This window comes from Planococcus citri, chromosome 1 (assembly GCF_950023065.1).
Source record: "Planococcus citri chromosome 1, ihPlaCitr1.1, whole genome shotgun sequence".
Classification (NCBI taxonomy): Eukaryota; Metazoa; Arthropoda; class Insecta; order Hemiptera; family Pseudococcidae; genus Planococcus; species Planococcus citri.
Window position 1 is genome coordinate 243,946 of NC_088677.1, and position 18,699 is coordinate 262,644.

General features: G+C 42.1%; 1 protein-coding gene across 1 annotated transcript; it reads left to right on the plus strand.

The window, feature by feature from the left end:
- The first annotated feature begins 8,553 nt into the window (after positions 1-8,553).
- LOC135843526 (uncharacterized) lies at positions 8,554-17,871 on the plus strand. Its single transcript, XM_065361464.1, has 3 exons — positions 8,554-8,746; positions 11,865-11,977; positions 15,629-17,871. The coding sequence occupies exons 1-3, from the start codon at positions 8,729-8,731 to the stop codon at positions 16,539-16,541; spliced, it is 1,044 nt and encodes a 347-aa protein (XP_065217536.1). The 5' UTR covers positions 8,554-8,728; the 3' UTR covers positions 16,542-17,871.
- Positions 17,872-18,699: the final 828 nt, after the last annotated feature.

Genomic DNA, 18,699 nt, shown 5'->3' on the forward strand with positions numbered 1-18,699 from the left:
ACACTAAGGAAATGAAGCATCAAAAATTCCAACTGCGCTGCGCGTGAACAAATCTTGGGTAAACCTCAAAAATCAAAATTTAGTTATTCGAGTAAAAGGTGTTTTCCGAGCAGGTCTAGGTACCTCCTTCGAGGTCGCCGAGACCGAATCTGGTGTCAAATTATTTTCAACTACGAAACCGGACTCATTCTTGCGCTCTTGGATCCGCACCACGCCGCGCCGCGCCGCCAACAGTTTTTGAATTTTCTCCATTTCCAAAATATTCGAGTGAGAGGTCTTCTCCGAGTGATTTGAGGTCGCCGAGTCCGGACGTGGCTTCCAATTTCAGCGGCGCCGATGCTTCCGTCGCGTCGCGTCAGTCATCGAGAATTGAACGGCATTTCATATCGCTCGGTGACCTCGAATTACATAGTCAGAAATGGTCGTAAAAAATTCAACTGCCGCGGCCGAGCAATTTCCAAGTCGCGCGCGCCGAGTCACGAAGCTGTTATCCAGTTTGAGCGTCGCTATCCAATATCCATCTTCATCGAGTATCGAGAACCCAGAACCGACGAGTGCCGGAGTGCGTAACGAGGCTCGATTTGGACTTTACTTTTGTGCACGGCGCGGCGCGGCGACCTCGAATTAAGTCGCAAATCGTCGAGAAAAATCGAATCGTCCAACGCCATTTTAAGGCTCAATTTCGAGCACCTATAGTATATCGCGGTAATTTTAGCGTTACAGTTCGAATGAAGAAAAAGTAAGTACCTACATAATTTTAAAAGATGAAAACACGCGTCATACCGGCGCGACGACGGCGATTGTTGGTTCGCAGTTTACAAGTTCGCACCGCCTCGCCTCGCCTCGCCTCGCCTCGCGCCTGCCACCTTTGAGCGCGGCATAACCACCGGTGCAATGTCACGGTGTTGTATTGGCTGCAGCCTTGTAAACCGTCGGGCGCGGGCGCTGCTAGCGGCTAGCCCACCAGCTAGCAGGGTTTTTTTGGGACGGCAAATCCATTTCCGGTGTCACATAGTCCCGACGACGCGCGACGCTTCCTCCTGCTGAAAATTCGCCATTTTTGCACTCGAAATCAGCTGGGAAAAAATCGTCAAATTTTTCATTTTTAACGACGTTTTCCGACTAATTCGAGCACGCTGAACACAAAAATGACGTTTGTTTTGCAATCGGACTCGTATTCGGCAAAATGGGCGCAATTTCTCACTGAAGCAGCGTCTCTCGACAAAAATGAACACCGGATTCGGACTCGGCGACCTCGAATTAGTCGAAAACCACCCGCGTCCACTCGATTTTCAAAAATGCAAAGGGGTCAGTTCGTACATTTTTTTGGGCATAAAAACTTTTTGTCGCCAATCAGGGGGTTTTTGGGGACGGCGAATTCATTTCCGGCGTCCGATTTTCACCGAGCTGAAAATTGGGCTACGGGCGGGTTTCCTTCTACTGGAAATTTGCCATTTATTGGACTCAAAATGAGCTGAAAAAAAGTAGTCAAACTTTGCATTTTTCACGACGGTTTCTGACTAATTTGAGCACGTTGAATCCAAAAACGACGTTAATTTTTCAATTCATCCCCGAATGGATCAGAAAATTAACGTCATCGAAAGTGCAAAATTTGGTGCGGTTTTTTTAACGTAAATTTTGTTATCAAAAAGTGCAATTTTCGAGTAAAAGGAAGCGTCGCGCCGTAGCGACATTTTGACAGCGGAAATGAATTCCCCGCCTCCGTCCCCACCCCCACCGCCTAAAACTGAACTCGCTGCCGCGTAAATTTCGACGAGTCATTTTTCGAGTAAAAAAGCTGCATTTCGGGCCAAAAATTGACTCGTCGAAATTACGGCGTAATCGAGCTGAATTTTTGGCCAGGGGGGTTTTTCGTGTTGTGGGTGAGGGGGAAGGGAAGGAGACTAAAAAGTATTTGCCAAGAGAACGGAATATCAATTTTGTCGAATAAAAAAAACTTTATTTTTTCCATCATTTATTTTATAATCAGGTTACATAATCAAAAAGTAGATTTGGCTTTCAGATGGGTGATTTTGTCGCATTCTACACATTTTACACATTCTACATCAAATTTTACGCATTCTACACCAAAATGTAGAATAGGTTATTCTACGCGTAGATACCCAACCCTGGTTTTTGTAGCGAAGTAAAACATGATCCGACAGTTTTGCAAATTTACATAATTATAGGTACATATACGTACGTATACATATTATAATTCGCATCGAGGCGTACCTTTTTGAATTTATGCAAGTTTCAAAGATGGCACCTTTTTTTTGGTTTGAAAGTGGAAAAGAAACAGGCCCCGGTACAAAATGTGTCAATATTCGTAATTTACTAAATGGAAAAATGTTGAAACCGATACGCGGACGTACCATAATGTGTGGCATTTCGAAAAATTGCGTGAATGGTCAAACGAAGGGCGTAAGATGAGAATTTTCGCATCAGGAAGACGGCCCGGCGGCCCGGCGGCTCAGCCCGGCCCATGATCCGAGTTATCAGAAAACGTGTTCGCTTTTACTACTTTTACCTACATACATATGTACATATTTTCTATCAGAAATATTGAAAAAACTGTTAGTGTTGGAAATTAGGGCAGTTGGTATCTGTACATGGTGGTCCTTATTTATATGGTCAAAAAAATTTTTTGGGATTTTTTTGATTCCTCCCCCCAAAGTTGTTACCTTGTATGAGAAAATAAATCCCTGAAAATTTTAGCCGGATCGGATAATATTAACCCGTGCCGTGGAGCATCTGAAATTTTAGAACTGGTAGACCGCGTAGCCGTTGTATTTTCCCACAAGAGCTGCGCGGCGTTGTTCGTGTTTTCCCCTAACACGCATATTCCATAGTTCTATGTTCGGCTGGATGTAGTGAAAAACATTTTTTTGACAAGAAGGTCTCCTTTGGCCCTCAAATAAAGATCCTAGAGTATAATTGGCATCAGAAAATACTTTGAGGTGATTGAGATAAAATTTCTGAAAAATGCTCAAAATCAACATAGAAAAATTCCAACAAATTTTTGATTTTGAAAATGTAATACCAAAAAATGATACCAAACGATGTTAAAAGAAACTCTAAACCAGTGTTACCAATTTTAGATTGCTCCCTGATAGCTCACAGGGGTGACATTTGTCAAAATCATGCCAAAAGGCTATGTCCCTCAAAATTTTTTATAATGAACAAATATTGATGCAATGATGTAATAGCTGTAACAGGCGGCTAATCCAAAATTGGTAACACTGGTTTGGAGTTTCTTTTGACATTGTTTGGTATCCTTTTTTTGGCATTACATTTTCAAAATTGAAAATTGATGAATTTTTCCTATGTTAATTTTGAGCATTTTTCAGAAATTGTATCTCAATCACCTCAAAATATTTTCTGATGCCGATTATACTCTAGATGTTTATTTGAGGGCCAAAGGAGACCTTCTTATCAAAAAAAAATTTTTTCACTGCATCCAGCCGAACATAAAACTATGGAATATGCGTGTTAGGGGAAAACACGAACAACGCCGCGCAGCTCTCGTGGGAAAATACAACGGCTACGCGGCCCGGTCTACCAGTTCTAAAATTTCAGATCCTCTGCGGCACGGGTTAATATTATCCGATCCGGCTAAAATTTTCAGGGATTCATTTTCTCATACAAGGGAACAACTTTGGGGGGAGGAATCAAAAAAATTCGAAAATTCGAAAATAAGGACCACCCTACGGCGGGAGTGTACATATTAGGATAGTTATAGGTACCGTATAGGCGTATACTCGTATAATACTCGTATGTACGAGTAGATGAAGATGTGTGAGAAAAAGGCACACACCAGTAATATGTATTCGTAACTCGTAGTACGTTAAGTATAATTATGTAGATGTAGAGATTACGCAGCCAAGTTAAAATCAATATAATAATATGTAAAAAAAATATATAAATTATAATGCGTACCTAGCTATGCAAGTATTTTAACGATAACTATTACGTGTACTTAGCTACGAGTAGTCGAGTATACGCCATACGCGTATGTACTCGGCGCACACTTTGCGAGGCAGAGTCGTTATTAGGTCATCGTGACTGTTTTATGAATTACGAATACACACATTCTCGACTCTAGTCTGGTACATGGAATGATGGAAACAGGTGGAAGAAGACGAAAAGAACAGAATGAGATGAGCGGTACCCGGTTTATTATTTTTAATTTAATTTTACCATTTCACGTTTGTTGTGCCTATAGTGGTTCGCCGTGGCCTCGGTGGCATGGCATGGCACGGCAGGGCAGTCAACGCGGCAGGCGGCAGGCGGCAGGACAGCGCCCTATATCTTCCTAAATAGCCATCGTCTATCAACTACGAGTACCTACGTACATCTACATACCTAAGTATTACGATTATATGTATTACGTCCTCCGTCATCATCATCATCATCATACTCGTATCGGTAGGTAAGGCACCTATGTGTGATTGTGCGTGGGTAATGGATATACGAGTACATCATCAATTCATCACCACTCACCAGTAGTGGATCTGGATAAGTACATATATCTAAATCTATTACCAACGTACTCGTGGGTATAGGTATAGGTAGAGGTACTCGTATTTGGTATCATCATGCAGCGATATACGTATATACCGTATACCGGTAGATACTAGTACAATATTACATAGATCCACTACGTATAAATGTACGCGTACGTTTGTATGCGTGTCTCTTATTATTTGGCAGAAACTTTATCGCCCTTTCCCTTTCCACAAACAACTTGCACAGTGCACACTAATACGAAGACGGGTCAAATTGATTCGCGTTTTATTAGCGTCATCGTCATTAAAAATGTAGGTACCCAGCGTGAAAATTCCTCAACTCGATCGTTCAACTTTTAATCGGCTAATAAATCCTACTAATTTCGAACATGTTACAGCATTTTAAGAAAACATCAATCGCAAATTCGCTTTTTTGAAGAAAAAAAACTTTGTTTCGCCGCGAATCGTGTCCAAATCAAGGCCGAAACGGCGAAACCCGAGAGGTTTATCTGGAAGGCGAATTCATCTTCGGTAAAGTGTGATGTCGCGTTAGATTTCCATATCTCCCCGGCCGCGGCCGCGGCCGCGCCGTTTTCGAAAAGTGAATTTCGGCTGACGATTTCTGGCTAATTCGAGATTGCCGAGCACCCCTCGAAATTAGTAATTACAACCTACTCGTAGGTACACGGCGTCGTTCGAGGAAATGCGAATTTTCGTGAAAATTCGTCAATTTTCGAAAAAAGATCAACCGCCTTCCAAATGGACGTCAGATTTAGACTGGGCGTGGGCGATCTCGAAACAGTCGGAAAACGTACCTACTCCTAGCTAGTAGCTACTCGTACGTATTTTACTTACTCGATTTTTCGACAAACAAAAAAATTTAAAAATACAGTAAGAGCTCGTTATAACGCTTTCGGATACGAGTATAACGCTGATTTCTTCCGGTCCCTTGACATGCCTTTCTTCGCGTCCGCAACCGTCTCATTTTAGCAATCAAAATTGGTCCCGAACATTGTTCTCGGCGAGGAATTTTTGGTGACCATCTCCGACTACGACGGCGACGTCGAAATTATACCCCTCTTCCGCTCCGCGATTGTAGGAAAAAATGCGCGCGTGTTTTTTTTTGGTGAAAAAATCGGCAACTCGCGACGAAAAAGTGACCCGGCGCAGCGACCACCCATGGAAACGCATCGCATAGTACACGTGTTCGCTGTTCGTGTAGGTACCTACTACCTAGTACAGGAATTACAGGATTACGAATGTTTTATGTATGTATTTTAAATTTCGAATACGAGCCGTAGGCGAGAGCTATAATCGTAGCATCGAGTAAATTTGCACCTTATCAATTTACTCGTATAGTTGTGTAAGCATTCGATACGTAACGCCAACGCTTACAAATTCTTCAGTACCTAACCTATGGTAGGTACTCGTATTTATTGAAATTGAAAAATAAGAAATATCGTATTCCAAGTGAGACTAAAGCCTGCAGAATTCGTCTGGTTTGAATATGCTGACCCGGCGTTACGAAATATGAAAAGACGTGTCTTGGGAGGGGGGGGGGGGGGGGAGGGGGCGAGACTGAAATTTTTTCTACTTTTTCCACAGATCCCTTCTCCCCCCCCCCCGCTCACGGATTTTTCCACCTAAGTAGCCGGATGTGGTTCGAACAAATTTTGAAAAGGCGAGTTGAAAGCAAAAATGCCGAATAATTTAAAATTTTCAATAACGACGCTTTTACCTATGCGTAAAATTACAAAAAATTTGAATTAGGTACCATCGAGGTATCTACCATATTGTTCTATTCTATTGCGAGGTTAGCGGGACTGAAATCAAAAATCAGAAATTCACACCTTTTTTTCGTTAGGTACTGTGAGGGGGGATTTGGACGCTTTTCTCGAAAATAAATTGATCTCGAGACCTCGGAATTTTCAACGATATTTCAAATCGGCTCAGCAAATTTCTTCGATGAAAAATAATCAACACGATGGAATGTTCGGCAAGATTTTTTCCTCGTTTTATTTTCCAATGTATAACAGTCAACACAATTGAAAAAATCGAACTATTTGGTAATATCTTCTCGAATATGTAAATTATTGACACGACGAAATATTTAACGAGATTTCTTCCATATAAAATAATATCAACAATATGTTTCGACAAAAAACCACAGTATAAAAAAACAAAGAACACCGAACCTCTTTTTTTCAAAATTAATTCTATAAACGGACGAGAAGTGGAAGACTCAATGTTGTTCTTAATGTTCTTATTTTTCGGCTCGATTATCGTAAGTTGTTACTCATTTGCCCGATCGATCAGAAGTGCGAATTTCTAACTTTTTTTCTTTTTTTCTCGACTGCCAAACTCGATCACAATATATGGATAAATCGCCAAAAAATTCCCTTCCATATTTTCGATATACCGTTAAATCACGCGATTTATTTTCGGCAAGCTCAGCTTTTTTCTGTTACCTCGGCAATTTTAAATGTTTTTTTCTCTTAGTAAGCTTGTTGGTTCTATTCGTGTCGAAGTCAATAACGGTATTTATTTTTTTTTTGTAAATTCTCTACGTAACAGTACCTACCTGTTTTTCGCGGTTTTTTCATTTTTTCTTATTTCAGGCTTTTGGTCTGTTGGTCTGTGAAAATAAAATTTGAAAAGAGGACGGAATAATACCGTTGTTGGAGAATATTCGATTTTGACCGAGCGAAAGGAGGGTGAAAGCCGAAAGCTTTAGAAAATGCCCAATTTTCGAGATACAAAAAAATAATATTTAATGCGGAGGTCTCGACACGCCAAAATTTTGCACTTTTTTATAGTTTCGAAAGAATTTTCGCACTTTTTTCGCTATTTCGTTCTATACGTGCTACGTGGTGAAGAAATTTTACGCCATTTTCGTATTTCGCACTTTTTCGAAGCCGGTACCAACCCTGTACTAGTGTATACTCTTGCGTCTGTAGGTATCGATACTATCGACTCGGGTGATGACATTTTTCGTTGGCGTGTTATCGTTTTCGATCATCTCCGTCGCCATTTATGCGAGTTTGCAGTTTGCATATTATTTATGTGCCGCGTGGTTTTGACTTTTTTCACCACTCCATCCCTCCTGCTCTGCGGCGTGGCGTGGCGTGGCGTGGCGTGGCGCTGCGCCTTACGAAGCAATCGGGGTAAAAGTACGAGTACGAGTATAAACGAGTAGGCTACCGTAGAATACCATATGTGACCCGCTCTGACAAAACCGACCATTTCGACAAAATTTCAAAAAATGTTTTTTTCTCAAAAATCTGATCTTTCAACCCTTAAAACTCATTTTAAACATCATTATTTTGGACACTTTTTTTTGTCGAAACGGTCGGTTTTGTCAGAGCGGGTCACATATGTACGATGACGAATGAATGGTTAATAGGTACTGGTACTTTGGACTTTGAATACATTACGGCTAGCACGGCTTCATACGAGTAAAATAGGTTCCTTATAGGAGGAGGAGTGGATGTTTACGTAGAATTAGCCGTCAGGACAATCAGCTCTAGGTATACAGTATACACACGGGTGCATGCGAACAATATTTGTTGTTATAGTTGGACTTTTCATTTCCGTATTCGTGAAATCTTGTCGCAAGTGTGTTTTTCTCCAGCAGCAGCAGCAGCAGCAGCAGTGGCGACAGCATTGGCTATAAGGGGTATAGGTACTCGTACTCGTACTCGTACTCTTATGTAGGTGAGTAGTAGTAAGTACGAGTAGAATATCTAGTTGTTGCATGAAAACTAGTTAATAACTTTTTGAACATTCCACAATAAGTTGGGTATTTACAATTGGTATCTGCACCCTGCGCACCGCCCCGCCTCGGCCGCGGCCGCAGCCACTGCCGGACTACTTACACTCACTACCTCTACCTCTACGGTACCTACTACCCGAGTGCTGCAGGCTGGCAAGTGGCAACTCTCGTAATGAGTGAGAGTAAAAGAGAAGAGTACGAGGTGCGAGGTGCGAGGTGCGGAGGGGCGGACGCGACGATGGTTCGCGTAAAAAAAAATTAACCATATAAAACGTAACAAGCAGATGAAAGGAAGATTCATTTGCGCGAGTTACGGACGCGTAAACCGCGTACCTACCTAGACCTACCGTCTGGTAATCTCCTGTGTCTATGCGTATGTGTTGAAAAAAAAAGTTTGCGTGTTGGTGTTATCCGCGTCGCGTCGCCGCCAACAATTACCAATATCAAAATGCTGCTTTACACGCTGGTCAGTATTAACAGTATATAGTATATAGTATATAGTATATATTTGTTTATTTACTCGTATCTATCTGCGTAGCATCTACCTAATTAGGTAGGTACTTACCCTCCTATACCTATCTCGTGCTCACTCGAATGTACATACTCGTATCTACCTACGTATATCAATCTCTCGCTAGGTACATTGGGTACTCGTTACTCGTACAAAACAAGCCATCATTATATTATCCGATAGGTAACTTATTTCAAAAAGTAAAATACTCGTTGTACGGTACGTGTACCTAGTACCTTACCTACATACTTACGCTATGCCTCACCGGTCACCGGTCACCATCGACGCTTGCAACTCAGAATTTTCAATTTTCCCTACCTCTTTTTGTTTCTCAAACTTGAAATAAGTAAGTACCTAGCTACCTACTTACCTACGCGTAATACCGTTGGTACCAGTTTTTCGTCTTTCGAGGATACGATTTCGTAGAATTTTTCAATTTGTGTAATGTGACCTGCCCTACCTTCCCTCCTCGCTTCCGCCAGAACGTCAGTATACGACGATTTTCTCCGACCATTAGAGATGCGCATGCACTCTTCAGAAAAGTAATTTTGGTGAAATGAAAAGTGAAAAGTTGATTGAAAAGTGTGAAAAGTAAACCGATGTTACTCTCGTTTCAAAGCTCTCTGTAAAAGCTTCAAATTGACGTATTTTTTGCCTATCTAAAACACGCGAAAAAACAAAATCATATTTTTTCACCTACACCTACACCTACACCTACGTACTTAATCGAAAAGCGGTAGTCTCGAGTCTTTCTAGAGCCTCTAACATTTTTGGGTTTTTCTGTTTTGAAAAAAATGTCGTGAAAACTACCAAAATGAAATTCAGCGCCCATATATGGGTGCTGAATTGGGAAGGTGGAGGAGTGAAGCCGGTGAATAGCATGCTTGAAAGCAAACTAAAAGTACATACATATGTACAAAAAGTGCGGAAATTTTAGCAGAAAAATTGCTCGTAACTCGCTGCCGATACTACCTATCTACCGATTAATTTTGAACTTTAAGACATTCTCGATAGATAATTTTTTCAAAAAAATGAAAAAAAAAAATTGAAAAATTTCCGCTTGCGGGGTTCAATACCCGGTTACTGCGTTGTGCAGAGTGCTTAACTCACTCGGCTACCTCGCAGCTTATACGACTGGAAATTATTTTTGCAGAAATGTTATCAATTTTAGGACTTGGAAAAATTTTTTAACGCGATAATGCGCGCTTTTACACCAGTCCAAAATCACGCATTGTGACGCGTGCTTTTAAGCATAATTTTGTCAATAGGGATTGGTTTTTGGCAATGTTTCACTGTAAATTTGCTCGAATCGATAGTAAGTTTACTTGTACTTGTACATAGATGATGATGGGTTAGATCTGCGCCACTTACGAGCGCTACCTGAATATTCGTTTTTTGTGCAAAGTACTTTGGTAGGTAATAGCGCAGGTATATAGGTAGGTACTTACTTAATTAGGTACCCTTTAATTTCACCAATTATACGGTAAGTGGATACGGATACGGATAGTTGTTGCATTCATTCGTTCGTTTATTATTCGTTCATTTAATTGAAAATAGTAGGTACCCGTAATACCCATCTACGTAGAAGATGCTCGCTAGGTGTAAATGATGGGTACGCGTACGCGTACGCGTACGCGAATAATTACTTAGGTACTCGCACAAGCGTCAATTTCAACGCGTAAACTGTAAAAAAAAAACAAAACAAAAAACAAGATTAGCACACCTTGCAATGGTATCATATATGTACTTACTCGTATAGGTATCTGCCAACGATTGTACGTAATGAAATGTAGGTAATCTAATGTAATATTTCTTGTACATGCATATATGTACTTACATTGTAAACACACACACACACACACGGCTGCTGGGACTGTTGTATTCAACTAGGTACTACTGTACGTGTGGGTATCCTGTATTTTATGATGTACGCGAGTACATATGCAAATCTGCATACGTTTTACATAAGTATGTAGCTACCTAGCTTTATTGAGACATTCGCTGGGTACTGGTTCTCGTAAAAGTACAACTCCAAGTATGTACCTAGCTAAGCTACCTACCTACCTACCTACTTACATGAATAGGCTGATACAAATATTTGTATGTACAATTAAAGGCAGGTAGAGCAGATACGAGTACCTACAAGTTCAATGTGCAACATACTCGTACTTACTCTTGCAAACTATGGCATAATACTCGGACTCGCAGTAGTAGCAATAGCACAAAATACGAGTATGTACCTAGGTACTCGTACATAGGATGAGCATTGGGCACTTGCTCTTCGCAGTTTACAGTTTACAGTTTACGTAGGTCTATAGGTGGGTACTTCTCGTCAAAATTGCAACATACAGGGTGCCCAGAAATATCGAGTACCCCAACAAAAGTTTTTCATTAGAAATATACGCGTAGGTTGGCAACGTGAAATATGTAGATGCATATGATTGGTTGAATGTTATCTCTCAAGTTCAACAACCAATCATGTGCTATAATTATCATCTTTCACTGTGACCAATCCGAAGTATTTGGCAGAAAACTTTCTTTGGGGTACTCGATATTTCTGGGCACCCTGTACGTTACGTATACAACATAGGTAGGTAGGCTAGGTACCTATAGGGAAAGCGATAAATTTCTTCGAATTCTTTCGACGGTAGCACCAGCACCCCAGCACCCCAGCACACCCCCACAATGCGGCGTAGGCGCGTAGCCTTGACAGGTCACAGGTCACTCTGAAATTTGACACCTGAACCAAGAAGGCAAGAGCAAGAACCATAATACCGTCAACCGTGTGGTGTGTGTACGAGGTCGAGATGTGTGAGATGTGAGGTGTGACATTAAGTTGTGCAACGCTATAGGTATATGTATTCGAATATGCAGTTTGGTAATACGAGTATGTATAGGTAGGTACCTACTAGGTAGTATAGGGATACTTTACTTACTTTTAGTTTTGAGCCAGTAGGCTTTGCAACTTTTTTGATACATGAGGCTAGGACAGATACGAGTACCACCTGGCACCTACGTAGGTACAAAAAAAATTTCATACCTATTAAAACGCGTATGCGCTTGTATTTTGCAGGGCCTGTTGTGCGTGGTGGTCACATTAACTTACAGTACACCGCTTCCGCCTGCGCCAGCGCCAGCGTCAGCGTCAGCATCAGCCGCCGACAAAAACGCCAGAACCAAAAAAAGGTACGTACGTATTCGATATTCGCTATTCGTAATCGCATATTTTTCAAGGCCTCTCTCTTCATTACTTAAATTGAGCGGAAAACTTTCAACGCAGAAGGGCCAATTAAGTATTACTCGATTAGGTATATTCAAAAACCGAATAACCAACTCCATTTTACTACGTACAAGTATTAGGTACCTACACCTAGGTAACTCGTTAAAGTAGCTACTGAAACTGGACGTTACACGGCGAATACGGCCAATTACGAGTAATTTGCATCTCACAATCGGCATTTTTTTTTTTAATCAAAAGAATTAAAGCAACGATAACATTGAAAGCGGCATCGGCACGAAAAACAAGCAAACAAGCGGCTCTGGACAAAATTCCACGAAACATAGCTACTCTTAAGTTGTAGAACAAATTTCAGTGTACTACCGGTCAAAAGTGCTAGCAGATTTTTCGTTTTTCGTACGACGACGACGCGACGCGACGCGACGCAACATTCGTATCGGTATGGGGTATGGGGTATGGGCAAAAATTAACCCAAGAAAAAAGATGAAAAACGAACAATGTAGGATGTACGTAGGTACCTAAAGGATATTTTTTCGATGAGGGGTAGAAAAACAGCGTGATAAGGTAACCGATGTCGCACGCGTACGCATACGCATTGGAGAACCTACGCTGCATTCGCCTTCGCCTTCGCCGCCATATGTGGCCAAAAATTTGACCATCTTTCTCAAGGTGCGAAAGTGCTAATGCGTAATCATACTGGTAGAACCTACCAGGCAATAGGGCATTACTCGTAGTCTCGTAGGCAACTTTTTTTCTTCAAAAAACCAATTCGCAGTATCGCGAAAGGAATAAACATTCAACCGCGTATACGAGTACTTATGTAGGTACCTATACTTTTACTTAACGCGATGCGAAGGCCGAAGACGATCGTTTGTTTTGAGTTGGATGAACGCGGATGCCGATGCCGATGTGCTAATGCTAAAACTTTTCAAAAATCGTAGGCTGCGCTATCCAAAAATAAAAATTAAAAAAAAATTCGCCAACGAGTACTACCCGTAGGCCGAAACCATAACGATGATTGATTTTGACAGTGTCGTCGCTCGCGCTCGTCGTGTTACGAAAAAAAAGTCGCAAGTACAGGTAGTAAACATACTCTCTATGTATGTAGATGTACGTACATACGCATTACGCTTACGCATATGGGTGGATAATTACGAAGTAGGTACGTAAGACTACGAGTACATAACATGGGTCATCGCAGAGGTCGCAGGTCGTAGGTCACGTTCGCGTTCGCGTTCGCATTCACGTTCCGATAGATACATATTTTGAATCGGCGGTAATCGAACTAAAAAAAAAAGTGGAATAATCGTAGTAGCATCGTACCTATAGCTATGGCTATAGCTATAGCGTGTGCGATGTGCCTACCAGACGATTCCATGTCCGCAAAATCGATTACGCAATAATTGTATGGTCGGACGAAGCGTACGGAGGAGCAGCTTCGCCCAGTCTGACTACGAGTACGAGTACGAGTACAAATACATAAACACTCGTATTTCACTTCATTTTGCTCGTACTTGTACTCGTACTTTACTTCAGGTTCCTATATTACGTATGAGCGAGACAGGCGGCGTTTTTATTTTCTTCTTCTTCTTCTTCTTCTTCTTTTGCATATTGCGCGAGTATACGAGTAGAAATGTATCTAAGTTAGTATGTAGGCCTACTCGTATCTACATTTCGATGTATTTTGCATTTGCGTGTGCGTGTGCGTGTGCGTGTGCGTGTGCATTACGAGTATGTCTGTCGAAGTAGGTAACTATTGCGATGGTGGCGTATCGCTATAGCCGCGAGCAATAGGTTTGAACTGGACACTGGACTCGATTCAACTGGCCTGGACTGGACTGGACCTGGACTCTGGACATCCGTATTTATTGCGTACAGAACGAGTACGAGTACGAGTACGAGTACGCGCATCTTTGCACCCAGGTTAATTATATAGCTGCAGGTATGAGGTAGACGCCGCTCACGTAATACACATACACGTACACGTAGACGTAGACGTAGACATAGACTCGGATATTCGACTTTTTACGAATAATTGGACGATGCGAATGCGAATGCGAATGCGACCGGTATCCACGTTCCACCTTTACTGCTCGTACGAGTATCTACCTTGCCTACCGTATTTATGTAATTTCATTTCATTTTCTTGGTTACGTTTTGCTGAATGGGCGAATGGGCAATGGGCAATGTCTATTTCACGCGCATTTCTCAATGGAGCTATGGAGCTTTCCACTAGGACGTAAAACTTGTACCAGCTATTTACTCGCCTACCTACTTTTTTCTTCTTTTTTCTTCTTGTTCTTTTATTTGCATAAATTTACTTTCGTCATAGGCCAACATACCTAGATATGCGATGCGTAGATTTGCGCTGCTCTCGTGCGAACTGCGAACTGCGAACCAACTAAGTATGTAGGTGGTACATATCACATATGAGGCGTAACGCAACTACAGGGCGGCCCACAAATATCGAGCACCCCAAACAAAGTTTTTCATTAAAAATATACGCGTACGTTGGCAACGTGAACGGTTAAATAGATGCGTATGATTGGTGGAATGTTATCTCTCCAGTCCAACAACCAATCATGCGCTATCATTATTACGCCAACTCGTATCATTCACCGTGACCAACCAAAGTACATATTTTGGTAGAAAACTTTTTTAGGGGTGCTCGATATTTCTGGGCACCCTGTACATATACGAGGGTGGATCAAAAAGTAAGTTACACGTGACTGTAGATTTTGAACGGGTGAACATTTTTTGACCAAAATTAAGGGAAATGTAGTTCAAACATTTGACAAGACTTGACGAAATTTATTTTGCATTTGGACGCGTTGTTCGTTTTTTACAGCGTTATTAGTACAGTGCTGATACAAATATTTCCTCCAAAAGTGGTATTTGGCCAAAAAAAAATTTTTTTTTTGGTGACGAATTACTCAAAACATATCGTACTAATGTTATTTCAAGTTCGGAAGCGATTTGGCGCTGTAGACTTTTCATGCGATGGTCGAAAAATTTCAGGTGCCGAGTGCCTCCGTGGAAGGCCAATGTTCAGCAGATTATCACCGAACGATCTACTTTTTATGGATGCTGCTCGTGCTCGAATCAAAATAATGTTGGTACATTATGTCTCGAGTGGTTTTCAATTAATTTTCCGATACATTTTTCTTTTTCCAGCTTAAAAAATTAATTTTTTTCTCGAATATCGCGTTTTTGGAGGAAATTTCTTCGACGATACTTTACTAATAACGCTGTAAAAAACGAACAACGCGTCCAAATGCAAAATAAATTTTGTCAAGTCTTGTCAAATGTTTGAACTACATTTGCCAAGATTTTGGTTCAAAAATATTCACCCGTTCAAAATCTACAGCCACGTGTAACTTACTTTTTGGTCCACCCTGGCCTCGTACATATGTACAAATAGTAATGCATGCTACACTTACTCGTACGTACAAATAGTGTCTACCTACAATCTACGAGCAGGGTATCGTGATTAAGAATAGGTACCTATTTAGGTATAACGAACAGATGATATACAATACATACTGGTATCGAGTGCGGATTGTACCTAATGGTTTCGGTTTGACTTTTTGTTTTTACAGCGCGGACGGTTTTTCTGGCGAATGGTCGGCGCAAATCATAGAAGACGATCACGATCACGATCATCACCACCATCACCACGAGCCGGAAGGCGTGTGGAAGAAAAAGCTCACCTGGAAGGAGGACTGGAAGCAAGTATGGAAGACTGAGCATAAAGAAATTTGGAAACCGGTGTGGAAGAAGATCCAGGTGCCGGCTTGGAAGGAGATTCACGTTCCCATTTGGAAAGAAATAAAGGTTCCGGACTGGAAAACGGTGCAAAAGCCCGTTTGGAAGGAGATCGAAGTGCCGGTGTGGAAGGAGGAACAAGTGCCGGACTGGAAAAAGATCCAAGTGCCCGTGTGGAAGGAGATCAAAGTGCCGGTGTGGAAAGAGTACCAGGTGCCGGACTGGAAGCAAATCTGGATACCGGAATGGGTGAAGGAAGCGGTGCCGGGCGAGAAGCAGGTCGGCAAAGACGAGCACGGCTGGGAGTACACGGCTCACGATTTGTGGCGCAAGAAGCTCGTCTGGAAGTCGGCCTGGAAGAAAGTCTGGCGTACCGAGAAGAAGGAGATCTGGGTGCCGGAGAAGAAGCTCGAGTGGAAAGACGAGTGGAAGCAGATTTGGCGCACCGAAAAGAAACAGATCTGGGTGCCGGAGAAGAAACTCGAGTGGAAAGAAGAGAAGGTAGAAATTTGGAAGACGGTCAAGAAACAAGAATGGATCACCGAAAAGAAACTCATATGGAAGGAGGAGTGGAAGGAAAGCAAAGTGAAGGCCGTCAAGGAGATTCAAGTGCCCCATTGGAAGAAGGTTTGGAAGCCGGTCTGGGAAAAGGTTTGGGTGCCCATACCACATCATCATCATCACGAACCCGAGCACGAGCACGAGCACGTGCACGAACACATCGAGAGCAGCAGCGACTGGGACTAATCATTAATGTTACCTACCGCGACAACTGACAATTTCGTATAGGCACTCGTACGTACGTAATACGTATATTGTACATTTGAACACTCCGTAGGCTATCTATGATAATGTCAGCCTGCGTGAGGCATCGAGTGATATGAAAAATGTTACCCAGCCTATACGAGTACGAGTACGAGTACGAGTACGAGTACATATACGTACCTACATAGTATATGTACTTATTCAGACTTTTCTCTCGCCATCTCAGACACTGGCTTTCCCTCTTTCCCTCTTTCCCTCATTCTTTCGTTCATTTCTCACATCTCGTGTCTCTCTTCTTTCTCCCTTTTTCTTTCATCTTGTTTTCTTATTCTGTTGCCAACTTTTACGTTTGTACGTAGCGTGCATCACGTCCGAGTACGCCGAGCCGAGCCGAGCGCGATGAGTGAATAAATTTACATATGCAGGTATAGGTAGGTAGGTAGGTAGGTAGGTAGGTAGGTAGGTCCTTATATGTGTATGTACGAGTACATCTGTGTATTTAGCCAGTCTACACTGTACAGAGCTGATACCTAGTACCTACCTATTTTAAAATAGACCTTAGTAACGCCGCCGCAAGGTATAACCCCTTAATTGCTAAGGTTTATTATAAAATAAAATCCCTACCACCACCACCACCACCACCCCGTCGCGCCAATCGCCTCATCACTCAGTCATCGGGCCTTTGCAGCGCAGCGCCCCGCCGCTGCGCTGTTTTCTCTGCAAAGCGGCATGCTGCGCGGCGCGGCGCGGCGTTCGTGACATGCTACGTGCAAACGCGAATACTTGCGCTATTTATTTGTTACCTGCGGTACGCAGTACGCTTATTGCTTACCTTGATTTTTTGTATTTTGTTTTGTTTTGTTTACTATTTGTATTAGTATTAGCGTATACTTACTATTTTTTTTACCTACTTTTTACTTTTTTATTTTTAAAATGTTTACACCAAATGGCAAATGTCTCATGCCTAGTGCCTACCCTATAGATTTCACGTTACGTGTATGTACCGGTAGCGGTACGAGTAATTACGAGTACCCGCTGACCGTTGTTGAGTGTTGATGATTCGAGCGTAGGCGTACTTACTCGTACTCGTAGCTACATTTACGAGTAATACCCAGACCCACGAATAGACGGTCCAGCGAGTAATTTGTTATTCACGCTTTAGCTGTGTCTGTGTCTGTGTCTGTGTAGGCCTACGGCCCAAACCTTTACTTGACGGCGCGCTGCATTTACCTATTGTATCTACGTAGTATGTACCTACCTATAAGATTGTATTCTGTGTACATGCGAATATACCTCTCTATATACACGATAATCTGTCTCAGTGTCTCGAATTCAATTCTGCCTACGAGTGACTTAAACTACATATTAAACTACATGATACTCGTATACCTACTCGTACATTGAAGCGAGTACTTACTCGGTAGGTAATAGGTATATGAAACGGATCGAGTACAAGATGGTAAGTACCCAGGTATGCGGCCTGCGGGATGAGTAGTACGACGAGTACCCAACTCTCTTTCGTGGTTTCTTCGTAGGCAATAGGTATACACTATACAGATACACGTACACGTACACGTACACTCACGCCTAAGTACCCAGCTACCTACCTACCTATCTAACGAGCTGTATAGGCAAATAAGTTGACGCGTATTTTTTAATCTGCCGCAGCGCAGCCATTTAACGCTGGTATTAGTGTCTATTAGAAGGCAAAATATTTTATTAGGTGCCGAGTAAAAGCGAAAATACTCGTACGTACGAAGGAAAAAAATAAGACCGCAAACGAATGCCTATAAACAAAACTCTCGCTTTTACGAATCCACACGGTTAGCGGTTGAAGGGCGGAAGGGAAGGTGTAAGCCCGACTAAGAAGATAAATACGACGAGTACCTACCTACCTACCTACCTTACCTACCTAAGTTACAAGCTCCGCCGCGGATTATGTGTGGAGGAGCGGAGGCGACGGTGGCGTAGCGTGGCGTGGCGTAGCGGTCTTCACACATTACCTACTTACCTACCCCACATTAGGTACTGTCTACTGTCTACTACCTGTTCCTACGAGTGCATGGGTATTATTTACGTGTAAGTACAAAGTATGTACATTTAGGTATCTACAATTTACGCCAACGCGATTCAATCGCGG